At 43.7% G+C, this 23268-nt stretch overlaps 2 protein-coding genes across 4 annotated transcripts in view; both read left to right on the forward strand.

The window, feature by feature from the left end:
* Positions 1 to 23268, forward strand: part of Msra (methionine sulfoxide reductase A) — a 314205-nt gene that overhangs the window by 171359 nt on the left and 119578 nt on the right. The gene's annotated exons all lie outside the window — the stretch shown is intronic.
* On the forward strand, positions 15960 to 16388 carry LOC126507617 (40S ribosomal protein S15a-like). Its single transcript, XM_050152202.1, has one exon. It carries the CDS (start codon positions 15972 to 15974, stop codon positions 16362 to 16364), a length of 393 nt encoding a protein of 130 aa, XP_050008159.1. The 5' UTR covers positions 15960 to 15971; the 3' UTR covers positions 16365 to 16388.

Consider the following 23268-nt stretch of genomic DNA (forward strand, 5'->3'; position numbering starts at 1 on the left):
TCTCAAAAAAAAAAAAAAAAAAAAAAAAAAAAAAAAGAAAAGAAAAGAAATTGATTCAGGGGGCAGAGACCAAAAAGAGCTTAGATGGCAGCAGTCGGGGAAGTCCGAATATGGACCAGGAGCCAGCTGTTCTAAAGCACAGCTGCCATCACTGTTAGATGAGGGAGTGCAATTCAGTCATGTACAAAATAGTCTTAAGTTTATACAGTTTCAATTCTTATATTTAATTATGTGTGAAAATATTGAAAAATGATGTGAAAGGTTTGCTATCAAGCAAGAAAAGAGAAAGAGGGAGGGGGATTGGTGAGGTAAACCTTCAGCTGGTTGGGACAGCACCGTTTGCTTCACTCAACTCTTACATGTTCATCTTTTCTAAAGAGTCTTTTCATAGCCACCGGCAGGATATCCTGAGCAAAGGACATAGACATGTTGACACATAAGACTTACCATCATGTTTATCCATGCTTCAAGACCAACCTCAAATAGACGGCCTACACCAAGACCCCCAGATACCTATGCCACACAGATGTGTGTATCTGTTTCTTTTCTAACATTGGCTGTAATTTAGACACAGTGCTGGTGCTTCTCCCATCCTTCACTCGCTATGGCAGGGCCTGGAGCAATGTGAAGGTCTGTGAGTGAGGAGGAAAGGAAGGAGAAGTCATCAGTAAGGCTAGGAGGAATTATAAGAGCTAGGAAAGCCCGTGCTTTGATGTTCTGAATTGTGGCTCTGGGAAGACTGGGCTGCAGAATGGATGAGAGTAGTCACATAGGGTGACACTCTTTCAGAAAGGAGACCCGCTAAAGGAGGTCATCAAGTCCTCTGCCCCTGCTCCTCTGATGTGGAGGGGAGGTCAGGGGATAATGCTGGGAGTCCATTCTCACCTTCCACCTTGTGTGTATTCTGCGGATCGAATTTATGTCTTCGTGCTTTGATGCTAGTTCTTTGACCCACTGAGCCATCTCTTTTCATAAAAGATTTTAATGTATTCTTCGATAATTTCATTCATACACATAATCCATTTGTCTCACTGGCATTACCCTTCATCTTCCCAAGAAGTGACCTTTTACTTCCATGTGATTTTTTTCCTCTTCCCTCTCTCCAAATTAGGCACTGACTTTAATTAGGGTTCCTCGCACGAGCAGGGGTGTAGGGTTCTTTATTGGCTACACCACTGAAGAAAAATGACTTCTCTGTCAGCAACCATTAATTACCTATGGCTCCTTAGCGAGGGGTGGGGCCTCGTTAGCCCCCCTTCCATCCATTGACTGGTTTAATCTTGTGCTATGAGTTCTTGTGTTATAATAAAATAACAATGTTAATTATAACTAAAATTGAATGCATAAACCTATATTTCCCTGCCACCTTCCGCCATGTGCCACAGTCTCTTAGTCTCTTTTCTGCATCGATCACACCATTTTAGGAAACCAGGAAACAGTGTTAGCGTCATGACCATAGAAACACGTTCTCCACTGAAGCAGATACATTCTCACACTTTCCCTGGCTGCACTTCCATTGTCCTTTCACTTTCTATGTAGGGAAGTATACACTCTGGTGCTGTTGGAAGTCTGAGCTTTCCCATCCATGAAATGTCTCTCTTGAGTGGGACATTGCCCGGAGTGAGCCGAACTCTAACTCCTGCCAGCTATAACTGTAAGAGGATTGAAAACACCACACCTTTCACTGTGCTGGATGGATAGGGCAGTCAGGAGACTGGGGGAAGTTCGCAAATTTAGATTTATGACATTTCCTATTTACCATCTGTGAACTGGAGTATAGCATCCTTGTAAACTGAGAAAGTTTGAATTTAGATTTTTAAAGCCTATTTTTATTATTTTTAATTGTGTGTGTGCACATACGTGTGCAAATGAGTGCCGGTGCCTGCAGAGGCCAAAAATGTTGGATCCCCGGATTTGGAGTTACAGGAAGTTGTAAGCTGCCCAACATGGGTGCTAGGAACTAAACTTGGGTCATCTGGAAGAGCAATAAGTGCTTTTAGCCACTGAGATATCTCTCTCTTTCCCTGGAGTGACTTTTAATGTTTGTTAGCAAGAAACACAAGTGATTTAAATGATTTTAAGCAGAGCTTGGGTTTACAGTATGAGGTATCCACACAGTATATTATATCCTCTCTGGATGATGGAAGGCTACCCTCACAGGTCTTCCAGAGCCTTCTAAGAGCTGCCTTGTAGACATGAGGGCTGGTACAAGCTTACCCTGCAGGAGTCTGAGGCAGTAAGCTCCCACAATCAGAAGGAAGACTCTTTCATTCTCCGGTATTCCTCAGTGATCATCTACTGAGAAGGCTTAATACCAGACCATGATGTTAAGGGACCATTCGCAAAGCCAGTCCCATTATCATGGAGCAGTGGCAGAAGGGTGACTTTGTTGCTGATTTACAAACTGGTTTTCCTGCTAAGTCCAAAAGCCATCTAACATGCTGTTGTCGTCAAAGGCTTGGCTCTATGGGAGGGGAGAGGAGTGTGCGGGAACCGTTCCAGTATTAAAACTGGAAAAACTGCCACGCAAGGGGCAGGGTTGTTAGCAGTTTTGAAGGGAATAACACTTGGAGAAAGAGAATAGGAAGTTGGCTTCAGGATGCCAAAAGGATTGTAGATATGCATGTTTTTAACTATCTCCATCCTCCTTCCCAAGAATCATGAAACAGAATCCAGAGTGATCCTTGTTGTTGTCAAACTGTGGGACTTTACACAGGAGGGAGGTTAAGCTGCATGACCTCCAAGGTCAAGTTCAGGCTAGAGAAGCTGTGAATTCTTCTTTGTAACTTAAAGTAAGGTATGCCTATATATCTAACAACCAGTGTCTCAATTTGTTATGTATGTGGTCCGTCTGTCCATCCATCCATCCATCCATCCATCCATCCATCCATCCATCCACTCTTTCCAGCTAGATACCCTTTATCTATCCACCCTTCTATCCTTCCACATTTACACTTATCTGTCCATCTGTCTATCCATCTGTTCACTTATCCATCTGTCCATCTGTTAGCCATCCACTCATCCATCCATACATCCTTCTATCCATCCACCTATTTATCCATCTGTCCACCCATCTATCCCTTCATCTATGCTTTAAGACTTGGCAAAGTAATTTCACTCAATTAAAATTAATGTTATTTGGATGAATTTATTAAACAGCTTTCCAGAGCTATCACGTGAGTAGAATTAACCAAAGCATTATATACAAATCCATTATTTTCATTCAGTTTAAATATTGGAAATGATGTTTCATTTGCTCACTTCTAATAGATAGGCCTCCTTTTTCTAAAAATGTCTCATTTGGTGCCAAAAGGTCAACCCATGAAAATAAAGAGACTGAGTAGAATCTCACTCAGCCAAGCCTCCCAAGGAGAACACACACATATTATACAATACATGAAAAGACTGCAAGGTCATTTCATTGGGTTTGAGTTTTGGAATAGATGTGTACAGCTGTCTAAAGACAGGAGCAGAGGCAAGCATGTGTGTCAGCTGTGCCATCGGGCCAGGCCTTATTTCCCCAGCATAAGCCTTGCTGGAGAGGGTTAGTAATGGCTTTCCTGTTCGAGTCTGGATATGCTTTCTTTGCTGGTCCTTGGGAGTTTGGGAGATTGGAGTCCTAGAGCAGAAAGGGAATGGCAGACAATGTTTCTCTTTGGTCAAAGATGAAGTCACTCAGAACACTGACAATAGTCACAGCTAGCTTGGAGGAATGGAGCTGAGCTTTTATCTCTGGGTCTGTGGTGTCCTCCTCCCTCAGCCACCCTTGCTCCTTACTGTGAGTGCTGGGGGGCTTGTGAGCAATGTGGAGCTGGTCCGCTTGATTTTCTAAGCTCTGAAACATGAGGCTGGAAATGGTGGTTTGATTCATTCCTGAAGAAAGCAAGATTCTGAGCACATGCTTCCCTGGGGACTTCCCTGGTGTCCCCAGCTGCAGTGACACATCTTGATGCACAGCTTGAAACGGTTTTTGTTTTGACCTACATTTCCAGTTTTTCACATAGGTAGCCATCTTGCTTATGAAAACCACAGTCCCACTTGGGGAGGAAGTTTCTTATATTCAGGCATGTGAGCATCATAAAATGTGTGCATGCTGGTCACAAGATGTCCCACGGTGACTGATGACACTGCTGTGTGTGGAGGGATGAGCAGCGGGAGGCAGCTGTCCAGTGGTTGCTGCTCTGTGGCCTTAGAGCCAGCCTGGCTCGAGGCTGTAACCCCTGCTAGCGGGTCCTTGAATGTGTGTCCCACAGCAGCTGCAGGGGCCTGGGAGAGCACGCCACCCATGCCAGCAACGAGCTTGGTAATCATATATAATCCACCCCACAGAGGGCCGCCTTGTCATTGTTCAGGACCCTTTCAATGTCTTGCAATTTCCTTTGTCTCTGTACTTCTGGTCGCGTCCTGAAAACTGTCAGGCTTCCGTGTTGCTGTGAGGACCTGACAATTCTAGACTCACAATGGAGCTCAAATTGGACCAGCTGCTTCCTCAATGGAGCAGGCTGCCCATCTCCGAGGCATTAAGCCCAAAATTATTTCGAAAATTGAAGCCTTTGACTTGCTGTGGATTAATGTGATTAAGCGAGGCTTGCTTTAATTCATACTCATCTCTTCCTTTATTAATAACGTCTCATCGGTCATGGCAGCATGCATGTGCACGAGACTGCAGAAGGTTAGGCCGGCTGCAATGCGTCCATAAGAGAAGTCTTTCATGTTTCAGAAGCAACTGATTCAAGGCTTCGGCTGGGGCGCACTGAAACCGCCTGTTATTCTTAATGTTTTTATATGGAACCCTCGTAAGCAAATGAACCCTCCCTCTTCCTCCTCCTCCTTTATCCCCACCCCCATGGAGGTCCCCATTTGATTTACAGCTCCCTGTAAGTAATAAAGAGAGGATCTCTCTTTCATCTGGGTTGTATCAGTGGGTGAGATCTGGGCGAAATACCCTTCACTATTAAAGAAGGTGGAATTAAAAGGGATTTGAGGGTTTTTTTTCCCCTTCATATAATTGAAAGTGTATCACTGCCACGATGAGCATGAATCATCCAGTAGCTTTTCTAAATAAGGAAGTATTGCCTCATTGCATGAGACCGTGGTTTGTATAGTGACAGCAGCAGATTATAAAGGAAGAAATGAGGGCGATGTCTTAAAATCAGCTTTAATCATTTTTAAGCTCTGTGAAATTATTCTGATGAACTTTACTCTGGAAAACTTAAGATGGCAATAGCAGTAAGTCTTATGTCAGTCTCTGGTGCATAGCAAAGCTAATGAGTGTATATATCCTTGCATTTGTCTTTTAAATCTTTTAAAAAATATTTTTATGGGTTTGTTTGTGTGTATGTGCATGCATGTGTGTGTGTGTGTGTGTGTGTGTGTGTGTGTGTGCATGCGTGTGTGTGTGTCCCTATCACTGGAGGTCAAAAGAAGGTACCAGGACCCCTGGAACTGGAGCTATAGGTTGTTGTGAGCCACCCAACATGGATACTAGGAAAGGAACATGAGACCTTTGGAAGAACAGAAAACACTCTCAACCACCAAACCCCTTTCTGCCTCCCAAATACAGACAATTATTTCTTCATTTATCTGAAGATGGCCATTTATTTGCATACTTGTTTTTCATTAAGAACTGTTCATAGAGCTTTCCCTGTAGTAGTGGGCTACAATCTGAGAGCTGTTCATAGTAAGCACAGACACGATGCATATGCTGATCACTTATTTCATTCTCCTACACTGGATACTTATGACAGAATGTTAAGTTATTTGCTGCTGGGTTAGTTACATTCCTCATCCTCGTGTCTAAATGCTGACAAAAACATTTTCAAGGAATAAGAGTTTATTTGGCTCATGGTTTGAGAGGACACAATCCTTTGTTACTGGACTTAGGGTCAGAGCCTGGGCGGCAAAGCCCTAACAAGCCAGAGTCACTCACTTGTCCTCAATGAACCAAGTGAAGAAACAAAGTATCAGTGGAAAGCAGAAGAGGGAGATTCATTCCATGTGACCACATTGGGAAGAGGGACAAATATCCCAGTGACCACCCACTTCTCAGGATCTCAATATGAAGCTTAGGTTTAAAATAGAGGGCAAGAGGTATGTATAACTGAGCAGCCCTGATCGAAGTGTGGTCCTGTTCGTCATCAACTCAGCTCCAGGAATGTCTCTTTAGGGCGTCTCCATTCCTGCCAGGACAGTACACCATCATGGTAGGGAAGTATCCCCGAACTTGTGGTAGTGGGGCATACAACTAGGCCTCTTCCAATCTTGGAGGGGTACAGCCAAAAGCAGGGGCAGAAATAGACTTAAAGTCCTATCTTGCAGTGACCTACATCTGACAGCTGTGCCTCGGAACACCTCTTCTTCATGAGACTTTCAAAGCTTTAGGTTGGTCTCTCTGAGTTGATATCAGAGTACTGAGGCAGCTCCACGTCCCTGCCTGACTCACTTGATATCTAAATTGGTCCTCAGAATTGCAGGCACCATTTCAGCGGTGCGCACGTAGACAATGGTCATCTCTGTGCACATGGGTGGTGACCTGAGACTGGAATTAGATGTGTCTTGTTTTCAGGAGTTCTTTATTTAGGTTGCTGATTGTATGAGAATCCCATGACTTTTTTTTTTTTTTTACCTTTTATTGTAATTGATTTCAAGACTCTACTGCTGAGTGACTATTTTGCTTGTCTGTTCATTAATGATAGCAAGAATAAGAATTCTTAGTTTGTGGGATGGAGTGGCAGTCGTGGTGATGAAGGTGTATACTGCATGTCTCAATGTAGCTGTTCAACATACTATGCAGTGGGTTAATTAATATAATAATTATAACTAATAAAATAGATAGCTTTCCAGGCCCTCATAATGAGTGAAGACAGGGGGTAGTATGAAACATTTTAGAAACATACATTCTTTGAGGTTTAAGAAATCAGTAATATTGGAGTTATTAAGATGGCTCAGGGGAAGAGGTGTTTGCTGCCAACCCTAACAGCCTGAGTTTGATCCGTGGGACCCACATGGTAGACAGAAAGAGCTGATTCCTGCAAGTTGTCCTCTGACTTCCACTTGCACACTGTGGTACATGTATGCATGTACACACCATACCACACACACACACACACACACATACACACACACACACACGGTAGAGGAGAGGAGGGAGAGGAAGAGGGAGAGAAAAATCAATAATCTCAAAACTCATTTTCAGCGTGACTCAAGTGAGGCATGTCTTCTTTGGGGGTGACCTTGTTTGACTGTTTGACCTCAGAAGTCTGGGCCCAGTGTCTCAAGTACCAACTGTGTTGCACTCCTGCCTCAAGTCTGCTAGAGACAGCTATGGCTAGTGTCTGGCTCCTTCTAGATCCAACGTGTTTTTCACCCTATTTGTTATGTAGTCTCAGACCTACCATGACTGTAATGCCTAAAACTGCTATTGTTATAAGAAAGAGTATTAACAATTCCATAAATCTAATACCCAGAAGACAAGTTATTTTGTTGTTAATCAAGTGATGGCTCACTTCTGTCTGTGGGATCCACGTTCTTCTTCTGAGTCCCAGGCTGCATTCAGAACCTGTGATGCCATGAGCGATGCTTTCTGGAACGTGCTCTCTCAGATACAGTATCCACAGACTTCTTAAGCAGAGTCCAGTCTGTGCTTTGTCTTCCACAACACCACAAAACAGTGTAAACTGGGGCAGGCATTTTATTTGCACATGGGAGTCTTGAGTTCCCCTTTAAAATTAGGGATGGAGACTGGAGGTCTCGTAATTGGGAAACGGTAAGCGACTCTATGGCAATCACAGAGTCTGACAGAACAGCATTTGTGCTGTGTGGCTTGTCTCTTCTGCCAATGGCATGGTTGTCTTTGACTTGTTAAGGATGTCAGCATGATTGACAGGAGGTTTTTCCTGCTCTAGGCTTTTGTGTGTGCATCATCTGGTTTCACTGGAAGAAACACCAAATTTGGAATCAGACCTGATTGTGGATTCAGCTATGCCATTTACATGTGACCTTGGCAAAAATATTTGAACATTTTGCTATTTTGTTTTTTTTTAAAGCCTGCTTTATACCACTGATGTGAGAATTTAATGAGATCCAAGATCCGATATGTAGTTATTTAGAACGCTCTCAGTAGTAAGCTGCAGGAATCTCCGTGTACACTGGCTTAAGTACACACACACACACACACACACACACATATATGTGTATATATATATATATATATATATATATCCAGAAGTCAGAATGTTCCAGAGGAGTTAATTGAGTATTCACAAAAAGTCTTAAGAATCCAGTTCCTGTAATTTAGCTCTGCCATCCTAGGCTCTGGCTGTGTCATCACTGTCCCAGGGTGACTGTCACGGTTTTATCCGTCAAGTTCTCAACCCCAGTAACCTAATGTCAAGAAGACATCTTTTTGCCTTCATTGAGGAGAATGACTTTTTCAAAGTCCTCCAACAAGGCACCCTCTTGCGTCTATTGGCCAGAGCTGTTTCACGTGCCAGGATCTAAACTAATATCTAAAAATGGGAATGAATTAGTAAGAGGATAGTTAGGGGATACCTTGTAAGATCTATTGCAGGGACTCCACCTGCCTGCAATTATCTTCTATAAGGAAGGCACCCCTGCAGGCCAATAGCTGTTCGACGGCCAGCAAATAGCGTCAGCCAAACCATGCGCCAGGACTTGCCCAGCCATCTAGGATAGAGACTGTGGTGGTTTAAATGAGAAATGACCCACATAGGCTCACGTTTTTGAACGTGTGGTTCCCAATGATATCCCTGTTTGGAAGGTTATGGAACCCTTAGGAGGCAGAGCTGTGTACACAGATGCTTGTACTCAAACAGATGTTTACTAGTGTGATCTACAACTTCGGTGTGTGTTCTCCCCTAGAGAATTTGTTTCATATCCACAGTGCTTCTTGTTCTGCAGTCCCACGTCACATGAAGGCATATGATTAAACATAGTCTCTATTAAAATAAATATTTTAAAGTGCTATAGATTTAATGCTTAGATACATCCACCTGGATAAGAAATATTCTGTGTCTTTGAAGTGAGCAGCTATGGAAAACTTTATAGACAGTCCACCTGCCTGCTATACAGATGTTAAGACAAAGCAAACACCTCTTCCATAAGTGTTGGCTCATAAGAGAACTACTCCTACATGGTGACCTAATTTATCTTACTCCTGCTGACTTGCTATGAAGACCTGATCTGCTCACAGAGACTCACGGAACTGGGCTAAGCAGTCTTTCCTAGGCATATTTTTATATTACAGAAACCTATAAAAACCATGACTTTATTTCACTGCATAATGGCGGGAAGCTCAATGCTGTGAGTGAAATGTGTGTGTTGGCCTTTTCTGGCAGTCTTGCCCATCACCAGAGCAGAAATCCTGGACCCCATTGTCACAAAGGAGTGTATGCACGTACTCTCCCATCACCTGTTGAGTGGGTGTCCACACACTTTAAAGTCTGTGCTAGCGGGACCAGAAACCCACAAGACAACCTTACTGTAACTCAAATAGTTCATCATCTAGAACAGTCACGATAGTTATGTTTTGGGGGTAAAATGGCTGAGGCACTCCAGCTCCCATGGAGAAGAGAGTTCTGGGGTGGGGGGGTTCCCAGGAATAAAAGGACAGGAAGAAGTCACTAAGGAGCTAGACAGATGAGGTTGGGAAAGAGGGTGAATTCAAGCCAAAATATCCAGCCTGTGTAGGAACGTTAAGCAAGGGTCCCCTGAGGATTGTGATGGGAGGAACTAGACGGAAGGGATGATGGCACAAAATGAGAAATCACACATCACACATCAACCCTTGTTACGCTGAATAATTACCCACTAGCACAGACATATATTTCAAACTATTTCAAAAAGGTAGTAGAGACTCATCAGTTTATGTCATCTTCTGAACTGTCTCTGTGAACCCCAGCTGTCTCAGGTTCTGAGAGAACCATTAGAATCTGGTTAAGGAGCACTTGGTGACTAGCTGCAACATGGAAAGCTCTGATCTTAGATACCCAGGGTTCAGAGAGAATGCGGCCCAAACTCAGCTTTTCAGAAGGCTGGGTCCAAGGGTTCTCCCACAGCTAATCCCAGGCTGGTCTTCCTGCCTCATTACATAGTAAGTGGGGAGCAGTGGTGCAGTCAACCCATTTGGAGGACAGAGATGGGGAACCATCCCAACAGACCACTTTGTCGAGTTTCTATCTGGTTCTGCCTCTTGGTCATCAGTGCCCTTCATATCTTCCAGAAAGTTGGAAGCAGAAACAGAAAAGAGAACTGGATGTTCCACCCAATCTGCAGAGCCTGAGCCTAGAACAATGCAAAAAGTTTAAATAACAACACTGCCATGGGGTTTGGACCATTTGTGTGAGACACGTAGGTGGTTATAGAAGTCTTTAGACGAGCATCACATAGAAGGGTTTCAAGAGATTTCTTTGGAGGACTTAGATGGCACAGCCTTCCCACCCAGAACCTAAGAAGTTTTGTCATGACCTCAGACAAAATGAAGTAGCTTCTGAGGAATACCTGGTAACTTACTAGTCATTCCTGGAATTTGGTGGTGGTAGGGAGTATAAAGTCGGGCTGTAGTTTCTGCCTGGATGGATGTGCCAAGTTCTGCCAAGGCAAGAGTGGGCATGGCACTAGGAAGAGTACAGAAGGATGAATGCTGGGTAGATCCCACCAAGCTCCAGCGGTGTGCTCTAAGCTTGTGTGTCTTTGAGAGCTAGACCCTATGCAGGACAGCCATCTTGACATTTTTTCAAATATCTCTCTAACATAGGGGCCTAAGGATGTGTGTCAGTCAGTGTAGGAGGCATAGAAGTCCTTGTACTCACCGATAGGCACTAGGGGAAACAGGCATGTTAAACATACAGAGCTGTTACTTCAAACGAAGGGATGTATAACCTGCTTTCCACCCAGAAGGCTGGGAGCAGATGTGGCTAATAGCTTGGTGTCTTAGGATTTTTATTGCTGTAAAGAGCCACCATGACCGTAGCAACTCTTAAAGAAAATATTTAATTAGGGTGACTCACAGTTTTAGAGGTTCAGTTCATTGTCTTCATGACAGGGAGCATGGAGGTGTGTAGGCAGATGTGGTGCTGGAGCTGAGAGTGCTATATCTTGGCCAGAAGGCAGGAGAAAGTCGACTGACCATCACACTGAACAAAGCCTGAGAAAAGAGACCTCAAAACCTGCCCCCACAGTGACAGACTTCCTTCAACAAGACCACACCCATTCTAACAAGGCCATACCTCCTAATAGTGCCACTCCCTCTGGGGGCCATTTTCTTTCAAACCATCACACCTGGTGACATTTTGCTCTATGTGGCTGAGACCACTATGGTTCCTCCCCTAGACCCTTATCATGCATGAGCTTCTCAATCTATAGAACCTATCTTTATGGAAGGTGTCACATGTAGTCAATCTATAGAACCCATGATGAAAGATATCACATGTGCTTTACAAGGAGTTCCAATGTAGTCAGGTCTTAAGCTTTATTGTGCATACAGTATTGAGTTAATTATCACTAGGAATGGTTTCATCACATTGTACTCTGCTTAATTAAGCCTAAAATAAACTACTCAAGGTCAGAATTCCAAGGTTTGAACCAGCACCAGCAACTTAGTTGCTTTGAACAAAACTACCCTCTGCCTCCTGTAGATCCTTACTCTGCTGGCCATGGTGGTTGCAGTCATTAAAGTGTTTGCCATACAGGCATGAGGACCCAAGTTTGATCCCCAGAGTTCAGTTAAATAGCTAGGTGTGAGGGCCGGGGAAGTGGAAAGTGCTTAGTCTACAAGTATTAGGACATAAGGTTAGATCTCCAGTAGCCACATAAAAAGCCAGGCATAACCACAGTATGTCTCTAGCTTCAGCATTGGGGGAAAGAAGACAAGAGAAACAGGTAAATACCCAGAGTTCACTGGCAGGCTTGTCTAGCCAATCAGTTGAGCTCTAGACTCTGTGAAGAGACCCTGTCTCAAAAACTAAGATAGAAACATTAGAAGAGGACTCCTGATGTAGACCTCTGGCCTCCACAGGCATCCAAGCACACACACACACACACACACACACACACACACACACACACACACACTCCCTTTTCTGGTTTTGTGTCCTTACTTGTCTTTCTGAGTCTCACACATTTTGCTTAACTTGATTATTTCATTATCTTTCCATCTGTNACACACACACACACACACACACACACACACACACACACAGAGAGAGAGAGAGAGAGAGAGAGAGAGAGAGAGAGAGAGAGAGAGAGAGAGAGAGTTATCTAAGAGCATCTCTTGGAGGGACAAGAGGATTCCTATTGAAAACAATGTGTCAAGTAGATTGCCAGACACCAGAGGTGGGAAGCAAGCAAGCAAGCAAGGGGCTGCTCAGGCTGGCATCATAATTAACAACAATGTTTTTTTTTCATTGTCCTGAAGGCTAGACATCCAAGATCAACATGTCATCAGGGTTGGTTCTCCTGAGGCCTTTCTACTTGCCTTCTGCCTGTGTCCCCAGTGCTCATCCTTCTGTGTGCATCTATATCTTCATGTCCTTAAAATATATTTTAGATTCATTTATTTGATTTTATGAGTATGAGTGTTTTGCCTACATGTATGTATGCTTACCATGAATGTGCCTGGTGCCTGTGGAGGTCAGAAGAGGACATCAGACACCCTGAAACTGGAGTTATGGATGGTTGTGAGCTGCCATGTTGGCGCCAGGAACCAAACCCAGGTCCTCTGCAAGTACAGCCAGTGCTCTTGACTACTGATTCATCTCACCAGCCCCTTAATCTCCTCCTTAAAAGAATAATGCCCTTTTGGATTATAGTCCATCTTAATTCCCTCTATCACCAAATTTAGTTTCCCAATATAGTCCAAGCAGTTAAGTTTCATAATACAAGCCTAGGGAGAAAGACCAGTGCTGCCTCTGGGGTTTAATCTCTGCCTTCGCAATGAAAATGATCAGCATGTGCACGTGCGTGCATGCGTGTGCATGCGTGCGAGCGTGTGTGTGCGCGCGCATATTTGAACCATTTTATTCTGTGGTTTAAGGGTGGGAAAGAGCCGACAGGTCTGTAGCCTCTGGATAGGCAAGTCTGGACTCTTTTCCTGCTATTTTTTCTGTCTCCACCCTCAGCCTTGGAGAGGTCAGAGAGAGAAAGTGGACAAAGACCTAAATGAAGAAGCCAGTCCCATCTCCTCTTGCTCCCTGCTTCCTTAGCTGATGCATCCTCAGACAGGACAGGGAGTGGGAATGTTCTTAGGAGAATGCCTCATCGGCCATGTCAGTGCTGCTCCTGGGTCAAGGTCTAACTTTTAATTAACCCAGCCATCCCACGGTGCTATTGCCATAGTTTATTTTCTAGTTCATTTTAAAGTTTGCTGCAGAAAGCAATCCTCCTTAACTCCCTGGCAGACACCTTCCAAGAATCAGGGGACAATCTCCAAACATGGTTTTAGATTCTGTCATTTACAAGGCTGAAAGGTAAAGGCTTGAAGGTTCAATTTGAATAGACTAGGGAAAGAGGGTTCATGCTTGGCCTTTGCAGTGAAAAAAGCCCTTCTTCAGGTGTACATTAGTGTGGGGTCACAGGGCAACTCAGAGCGGTAAATAACGTATGCACCTGCATGGATAACTAAATGGGTAAGTCAAATTCTCAAACGCAGTGTTAGCACTACCTTCTTCTTAAGAGGTCTTTAAAGTTACTGCCGTAGTTCTGCTGTCCTGTGTGACTCACTGTGAGACACTACGTGGTCCAGGACTACACCAGGTGTTCATTTTAAAGGAAAATGAGACATTTGATTCCCCAAAGGAATTCCACAAAGTTAACTGACATTACAAAGTCTAGGGAAACCCAACCCACGGCTCTACTGCAAAGCTCCTACCGTATCCCAGAGAGTTAGGTCTCTGGGTATCCCGCCTACCCCCAGGCTCACTTCTCCCCTGCTGTGACTGCTCTGGGAAGGCAGTCTTTATCCAGCTTGTACTCTTCCTTGATGTTTTTTGCACTTGTGTGTGTCCGAAAGCAACACATCCTTCCTGCCCATTCAAGCCATTTTGTAAGTGCTACCGTACTCTCCATATCTTGCACAACTTTCGTTCTTGAGATTCGCCTTCAGGACACATGAGCTCTAGTACCTTGGCTTTTTTTTTTCTCCCATTGGCCACCTAGTCTTCAGGGTTGGTTGCTCAGCAACTTTTAAAACCTACTTACAGATGAGCATTCAGTCGTTTGCGTGTGGACTATCCCCTGCAGGCTCCTATATTTGAACACTTGGTCTGGTGGTGCTATATAGGGAGGCTGGTGGAACTTTGGGGCATGAGCCCTAGCTGGCAGATAGATATAGGACCATAGGGGTCAGATTACAGGGGTATAGTCCACTGCTGGTTGCCACCCCGCTCTCTGCCATGTAACGAGCAGCTGCCACACAGTTCAGCCACCACAGATTTACCCGCTACTGTGTCCTTGATGGACCTGAATCCCTTTATACTGTGAGCCAAAATAAACCTTTCCTTGCACTGCTTCTGCTAGCTATTGGCACAGGTTGAGAATAGTTTTTCCATTTCCCTTCTGTGGCTGCATCTGCACAGGTGTCTCCTGCTAACTGCACTTCGGCTACTGTGTCTGGCTGCAGGTGTCCAAACTGTTGAGACTGTACAGTTGCCTCAACCACTGAGCTCTAAGGTAGGATGTCCCGATAATACAATGTATTTCTTTGTTTTGTATCCTATGGATTCTAATGGCATCCATTGTGCTTTTATTTGCACTTTTTGGTCATAATAATTTTTATGTGTTTGTTGGCTATTTATATTTTTACTCTATAAAAGCCCTATCTATATCTATGGCTAATTATTCTACTGACATTGTTTTTGTTATTTTATTTCTGATTTTAAAGAATTTTCTATGAACTCTGGATGCTAATTCTTTGATACTTCTATACATAACGGATTTTTTTATTGTGTCTCATGCTAAGCAAAAGTTCTTAATTTAATCTTTTTCTTCACAGTTTATATATTTTGAATCTTGCTTAAAAATCTTTCCTGTACTCGGGATCATAACTCAGAAGTCCCTTCTTTTGACTTTAAAAGAAAGCAGTTTTTTGCCTTTTATAACAAAACTTTTAATATAAGTAGAATTGGGTTTTAATTATTATATAGGGATCTAACTTTTTTAAAAACTGAACTATCAGTTTCTCCGGATATCTACCACGGAGCCTGGTCAAATACTTACTGTGTGCTTTGGTGTCTCTTGGTTCCTGTTTCATCCTTGGGTCTGTGTGACTATTGCTTCACCAAAGCACCATGGTGATCACTAGTTATGTGTGTGTGAAGGACTGTCTTTTCAGAGAGCTTTTTGGGAGCATCTGGGCCAACCTTACCCCACTGCTCTGCCACACACTCTCCAGAATCAACTTTCATGCAATGTGCCCAATGGGGTTAAGTCTAAACTGCATGAAATTTTCAAATTTACACATATCGCTGGGTTCGGTTTGCTGTTAAATTTGATTTGGTGTTTGTGCTTTGGTTCACTGATGAAATGGACTTCCCTTCCTCACACTGTGGGTCTGATCTTGACGTTAGATTGCACCAGCCTTGTAGAAGGCATTGGGAGTGTTAGCTCCCTTTTCTGTCATGTTGAAGAGCTTGCAGTGATGGGACCATTTTCAAACTGACTGTGGCGATAGTGGCCCAACTCTAAATATTCTAAAAACCCTTTGAGTCATGCACTTTGAGTGGGTGAATTATATAGTATGTAAATTGTATCACACCACATTTGTTACCACAGGGAAAAACATTTTCTATTGAAATCACCAATAAGATAAGGTAGCCCTGAACTTCTTACTTTACATCTGTGTGGACCAATTCTTTTATCCTCCCTCCTGCTTCCTCTTCTCTCCCTTCTTCCCCATTGGAACTATCAATTAAGAAAATTTAACTCAGCTCTTTCGGCCATCTTCCCGCGCTGCCACCATGGTGTGCATGAACGTCCTGGCCGATGCTCTCAAAAGCATCAACAATGCAGAGAAGAGAGGCAAACGCCAGGTCCTCATCAGGCCCTGCTCCGAAGTCATCGTTCGGTTCCTAACTGTGATGATGAAGCACGGTTACATTGGTGAATTTGAAATCATTGACGACCACAGAGCTGGGAAGATCGTCGTGAACCTCACAAGCAGGTTGAACAAGTGTGGAGTGATAAGCCCTAGATTTGATGTGCAACTCAAAGACCTAGAAAAATGGCAGAACAATCTGCTCCCGTCCCGTCAGTTTGGCTTCATTGTACTGACCACCTCAGCTGGCATCATGGACCATGAAGAGGCAAGACGAAAGCACACAGGAGGGAAAATCCTGGGATTCTTTTTCTAGAGATGTAAAACGTAAATAAAGAGCCTTTATGGACTGTGAAAAAAAAAAGAAAATTTAACTCATTATCAAAAAGGATTGATTTAAAGAAAACCCATAGAAACAACTATTGTGGTTCATAGGCTCTCACAGAGACTGAACCGACAGCCAGGGAGCCTACATGGAACTAACCTAAGCACTCCACATCTATGTGACAGTTGTGTAGCTTGGTCTTCTAGTGGGACGCCTAACAACGGGAGCAGGATTGTCCTAACACTTTGGCTGGCTCTTGAGAACCTAGTCCTCATACTGGATGCCTTGCCCAGCCTGAATACAAGGGGAGGAGCTTAGTCCTACCTCAAATTGATATGCCACGCTTTGTTGATACCCATGGGAGGCCCTGCCCCTTTGTGAACAGAAACAGAGGATGAGTGGATTAAGTCGGGGGAGGGAATGGGAGAAAGGGGTAAAGGGGAAACTACAGTCAGGTTGTAAAATAAATAAATTAATTTTATTTAAAAAATAATTAACACCTAAATGAGCATATAAAGCTCATATAGGCTGAAAATCTTCAGTGTGTGTCTTTGAAATCCATTGGAGATGAATTAAATATATATATTCCATGAAATGAGATCATACATGTGTGTGTATATATATGGGTTGACTTAATGAAAATGAAAAATGAATTGGGATGAAGGACACGACCATCATCTTCCACCAAGGATCATGTACCAGCAGTCCAGACTGACCTGGCAGTACTTCCTCATGAGCATGCACAGTTTAGACCCTACAGTCCCGAAAGCACAAACAATGCAGAAACAACACGGGTCTGGGGAATGTGGGAGCGAGCACACCAGTATAACTTACCTCATGAAAATGTTAGACAGACGGAAATGTCTTTAAAGGACAATTCTGGCTTACGCTACAGGGGAAAAAAAAATGGTATCAAAGCCAAACAATGACCGGCCTCTGTGGAGTGGGCCCTCTGTAGGGAATTCTACTTTGTTCTCTACGCCAGAAACCTTGACCCCGCCCTGTGTGTGAAGCAAGAGCCTGCTTTGTGAAGGGGCGCTGATCAAGACCACAGCCATTATTGTGCTGGGAGCCAAACATCTGAAGCTTATCACCAAGCACAATAGTGGAGGCTTCTTAGCCACGTTTCTAATTATATTTCCTCTGCTTTTGAGATAAAGGAACAAAGCAATATGGGACTTACTTTTCAGGTTTTGAGGCCACTCTGAAGTGTTCTCTGTAAAAGGGAAGGAGGTGATTTTGTTCTGTTATGGTGCTGTGAACAGCGTCTGTGCTCCCCAACCCTCCACCTTTGTGCACGTGGATGTCAGAGATGCACTGGGGCCTAAGACAATCCATTCGCCCCTGCTAATGAATGGTGATAATTTATCGTTCGTACTAATCAAAACCCTTTCATCCATGAAAACAAACAAGCTCTGCAAACCGTCCCCTCTCCTAACCTCTGCAGCAAGTAGCAGCCAGATGTGAGCATCGGGCAAGTGTGAGCGCTGGCAGTTTGTAGAAGGGACCAAGGCAGAGAGCATGCCACAGAAATCACGACCAGTTCATCTGCGTCTTGAAATTCATGCTTCCAAAGTCACGCTGCCCTGATTGTCATTCACGCTGTTGGTGATCTCTGTAATGGGTATCTATCTGCCTAGACAAAGACGGCAAAATTCATTTATCCAGGTGCTTTCTGGCATTAGCATGCTCATTGAAGATAAAAGTTGCCGGCCTTGTTGTCATTTTGGATACAGGTGTCCATTTTGTGCCTCCTTTGGGGCCAGCCTAATTGACTCTGAAGTCTGGGGTGACAGAAATGGCCATGGTCACACTGAACCTTCTCTGCCACCCAACTCTCTCTCTCTCTCTCTCTCTCTCTCTCTCTCTCTCTCTCTCTCTCTCTCTCTCTCTCTCTCTTTCTCTCTCTCTCTGTCTCTCTCTCTCTGCTCCTAATATCTTTCTCCCTTAGTCTTGCCCATACTTGACCTGAAAATGTTTCTTTTTAATTTTTAACTTCCTTTGAGTTTTTCTAAAGCTAAACATAATTTTAATAGAAACAAAGCTGTGTACCTTCTCTAGTATTATTTATTCTCTAGATTGATATTTGGTTATATAACTCAATTTTAAAATAAAGAACTCATGTAAATAAGTTTGGGAACAAGGGCATCAAACCAGATAGAGCTAGTACCTGGATGCTATGAGCACTGGCCACAGTTACAGAGAAACTGGCCTGGACCAGCTGCCTAAGACATTCTTCCCGTCCTGTGCTTTTCCTTCTCTGAGTTACGGTGCTGTCAGTTATCATCCAAGGCTTCCTCATTCCAGCTCTTTCTGTCTAACTTGTACCCAGCCTGCTGTGGTTTTAAGATAAGATGTCTATCAAAAGGCTCCTGTATTGGAACACTTGGTCCCTAGCTGGTAGTGCTGTTGGGTGGGTTTTGGAACCCTTAGGAAATGGAGCTTTTGTTGGAGGAAGTACTTTACCTTGGACTGATCTTGGGGTTGTGGAGCCCAGGCACATTTCCTGTTCCCTTGCTGTGCTTCAGGACAGATGGCCACACGTTCCTGCCTCTGTGCCTCTTCCGCCACCATGGATTATACTCTCCTGGAACTGTGAGCCAGAATGAACCCCCTTTCCTTATGTTGCGATGGTCATGGTGTTTTATCATAGCGGCAGAAGTAAAACGAATACACACCATTTTCCAGTTTCTTGTTACATGCTCTTTCTCTGGCGCCTTCTCTGTTTCTCCCTCTCTATGAACTTTGGAGAATTATCTGTACCATTCCCACAGTGCCCAGTTCATACTATCCCTGTTTTCATGAGTTCCCTGAGAGCAGGCTCAGCGAGTCGCGGCTTTGGGTTTCTCATAGTCTAGTATTATGTGTGGAGCCATGATTCTTGACTTATTTTTATTAAATTTCCACCTTTGTCAGGCTGGGGTAGAGAAAATTAGGCATTGGAAATTAATTTGTAGTTAACAGAGCCAGTGTGTGTGTGAGGAAATCCTGACAGTGTGCCCTTTTGGCATCTTTATTATAACTGCTGTCTGGTTGAGGGACCCACGACCCAGAGAAGGCTGAGGAATTCACCTGAGTCGCCTTCTGACTACAGTGCGGATGTCCTTGGCACAACTTACCAGCTCTTCATTGTTGAAACCATTTGGTATGCTCCCAAGGACATGTCTTTGGGGTCCCAAATTAATTACTAGCTGTCGTCAACGCTTACTAATCAAGGTTAAAAGATTCCCAATATCAATCTAGCTACAGCTGAGTTGGGCTCTACAGGAAGCCATTGGTGCAATAATTTAGTGACTACCACTTAGCTGGGGTGTTGTGGGAGTAATATCATGGTCATTGAAAATAGTTTTACTAGACTCCAGTGAGCTAAGCTCCTAGAATTGCCTGGTTTGGAGTTATGCATATATTCTAAAGAGTGTCTAATATATAGATTATATGATACTAATATATTTGAATATATTAGTATTACATTCTAATATAATATTATAAGATATACTATACATTCCAATGCATGATATACCAGAATATATTTTTATATAGAATATATTAATATACACTAATATATAATATAAATATATTAGATATTTATATTAGAACATATTTATATTATATATAAATATTGCATATATTATACATGCACACACATATATTTATAATACACAAACTGTATTTATTTAGAAAGATGTAACCTTGGTTGCTTATCTTGTTTGCTTACTTTTGAGATAACAATGTTGGATTGATTTTTTTGTGTGCCCCATGGTTCAGTGGGTATCTTGGACTTGAACAGGTGGAAAGTGCCAATGTTTCCTAGGGAACCAATAGTACTACTATGTGGGGCTATGTTCCAAATAAATCTGGAGGTTTGGATTTTAGTTACATTTCTCTCAAAAGTAGTTGAACTGGGGGCTGGGATGGAGTTCAGTAGAACTGAGCATATGCAAGGACTTCTATTCGTCCTCTAGCACCACTAATAAACACTACCCTCCCCCAAGTTAAGGTATGAGCATGTTGTCATTCATGACTCTAGACACTGAAGTAGGTCAGAACCATTCTTGCCCTGTAATCACCAGGATATTTTCTGTGTGGGGTGTTTGTATACAATGCACCATGTGAATTGGAAAAGTATGCGACCATCACACAGACTTAAAAAGCAAATGTCACGTGAATGAGATGCAAAGGAGTGTGCACTTCTCCGTGGATGACCTCAAGCAGCTCCAAAGCAGCTACTGAGTTATCATAGCAGCCTCCAGTAAGATGCCATTCCTCGCCCATGTTGTTCAAAGCCGAGAATGCTTTTTTACAGGTATGAAGAAGTACCAGACTTGGTTTTCAAGACCTCTGTCACCATGATACTGGGGGTGAGGGTGGGGAGCGGGGTTTCTAGCTGTCTTCTAGTTCTCATGGAGCACAAATACTTTTTATGCAAACCTACTCTCAGTAGCTTACCCAGATAAACCCACCCAAGAGCTAACCCAGCCAATACAGCCATGCAAACCCAGATCCTAAATCTCAGAATAGTTCCGAGGTGGAGGAATGAAGTTGCGTTGTACTGTGGCTCATCACTCTTGGTGTGTGGCAATAGCAAGTGATAAATTCAGTAACTAATGGCAGGGTGTGAATTTGATTACTGCAGGTACCCAAAGCACTTTCCATCGTCTGTGCGTTGTTGAAGTGGTACAGGATGGACAGGATGGATGAGACATCATCCCCGCTTCACAGACAAGCAACTTGTGGGCAAAAGGCAAGTGACTCTCTGGCATTCGAGCCTCAGGTGCACCGTGTCTGACTCCTAGTCAGTGCCCATTTAACAACTGCCAATGCTCTGAGGCTTGAGCCTTCTGAAGAGTCACCGTGAAGGGACGAATAGTCTCTAAGAGGCACAACTCGGGTGTCCAGTGTAGAAGGAAGATTTTGACCAGCAAAGATGGAAATTTTCAGCAGCTAGGACAGTCTAGCAGCAACATGAGCTGCTTTGTGACACAGTGTGAACCCTACGTGGGTGGTGCTGTGGGATGAGGTAAAATAGGCAAGTGACCTTCGAGATCCTTCAAAGTTGGAGACTCTTCACCGCCGTGGGTTCCAAATGCCTGCCTCGCTTTCCAGCTCCGAACAGAAGGACCCCTGGAAGTCATTAGACTTCCATGTCTCACCCCACATATCCTGTGTTGGAATTCTACTCTGGAGTTGAGGGGTGGGGTGAAGATGAGTTTCAGAAGGTGCCACAGGGGCTGGAAAGATGGTTATGAGAACCTGCTGTTCTTGTAGAGGACCTGGGACTCCAGTTTCAAGGGTTTTAGGCCTGTCTTCTGGACTACAAGGATGCCAGGTACACACATATGTAGTAGAACACTTACATACATGCAAGCAAAGCATTCCTATACATGAAATAAAAATAAATAAATCTCCAAAAAGTACCACAAACAATCCTAGATGTAGTCGTGAGCTCCTTTCCTTACGCCGCCCACTGGTGACCAGAACACATGGCCTCCTTTTATACTGAAGGATTTAATCTCATTGGTTCAAAGAGTCCCATTTTCTCAGTGTGCAATGCCTGTGTTAATAGCGGGCCATCGTCCAGTGAAGTTTGCATTTGCTCTTTCAGCTCCAAAGGCCCGTGCCTTGCAGATTGTCTGCTGATACCTTCCGCAGCCTACCTGTTTCCTGGTAGGGAGGCACCGGAGCAGCGCTGCGAATCGGACATCAGCTACTACACACATCAATACCTCATGGACTCACTGTCCTGTAAGCCCAGCTCATTTGGTGATGTCTACCTCTGCGATCAGCATGTAGCAGGCAGAAACAATACTAGGGCCCAACTTTCACCTTCACATACCCCTGGCAGCGGTAAGAAGCCCCGAGGATCACCAAAAGTTAAAGTTAACTGCCTTCTTGGAGCATTTTCCTGAGCAAGGACCCACCTGTGGTCATCGCAGCCCTCTGAGAGAACAGTCTCAGGATGCTATGTCCACATACAATATGCACCAGCAGATTCTGACACTCCCACCACGTCTCCCCACGGTGGGCCAGGTTTAAAAAAAAAATACAATCACTCTAACAGATTTTTTCCTCCTACGTTTCAATCAATAGGATGCTTTTTAAAAGCTTACATTTCTCGTTGGACACTTTAAGTGACGGATGAGACAAAAGGAAGAAAGCCAAGATAAAATGGCAGCATAGACGCTCCTCAGATCCTATAATGAACTCCACAGGGCATCCAATTTTGATGTATTAGGACTTTTTTTTATAATGAGTACATTGTTAGAAATCGCATTTTCTATCGGCGGGAGCTAGAGATGAAATTGAGCTGACACCTCACCTCCGTGTAGTTAATTAGCAGGAGGAAAGTAGTGTTCTGAATCTCGTGTGGGAAGGGGGAATATTATTCATCCACCCTCTTGCCCGTCTTCTCCCTTCAAACACCTGGGTCTTTTTTGTGCTCTTTTATTTGGTTCTGCGGCTCAGCTGAATCTGGTTGGCAGGGAAAGGATGCGGGATATTGAAGAACGGTTATTATTTAATGAAAAAAAAATCTCTGTAGCTCCCTTCTCCCATTCCTTCAGCCTGCAGGGTAAATAAAATAGATCTGATCTTTTTATTCAAAAGATCAGTTCCTTACCTAGACCGCGATGCGAGGGAATACCCGTGGGGCAGGGGCTCCTCGTTATTATTCTGGCGCCATTCGTCATCATTGAGTCCTCAATACTTGGCACAGCATGTGGGACTGGGTAGGATTTGATTCATGCTTATAAATCAACAAATAAATAAGATATCCTGTTGTCCCGGTGTACAGTGTTATTGTTGTTTTGAGTCATTCAGTATCTTCCTCTGGGAGGTAGGATGTCCATTTTAGGATGGGAAGTGGAGTTCATGTTGGATTTGGGAGATTAGGGGCAGG

The sequence above is a fragment of the Alexandromys fortis genome, unplaced genomic scaffold (assembly GCF_014885135.2).
Source record: "Alexandromys fortis isolate MF-2015 unplaced genomic scaffold, M_Fortis_MF-2015_v1.1 scaffold_75, whole genome shotgun sequence".
In the NCBI taxonomy this organism is placed as follows: domain Eukaryota; kingdom Metazoa; phylum Chordata; class Mammalia; order Rodentia; family Cricetidae; genus Alexandromys; species Alexandromys fortis.

Excerpts from the sequence above, each read along its gene's own strand:
- LOC126507617 (XM_050152202.1), top strand. The coding sequence starts at position 15,972 with ATGGTGTGCATGAACGTCCTGGCCGATGCTCTCAAAAGCATCAACAAT.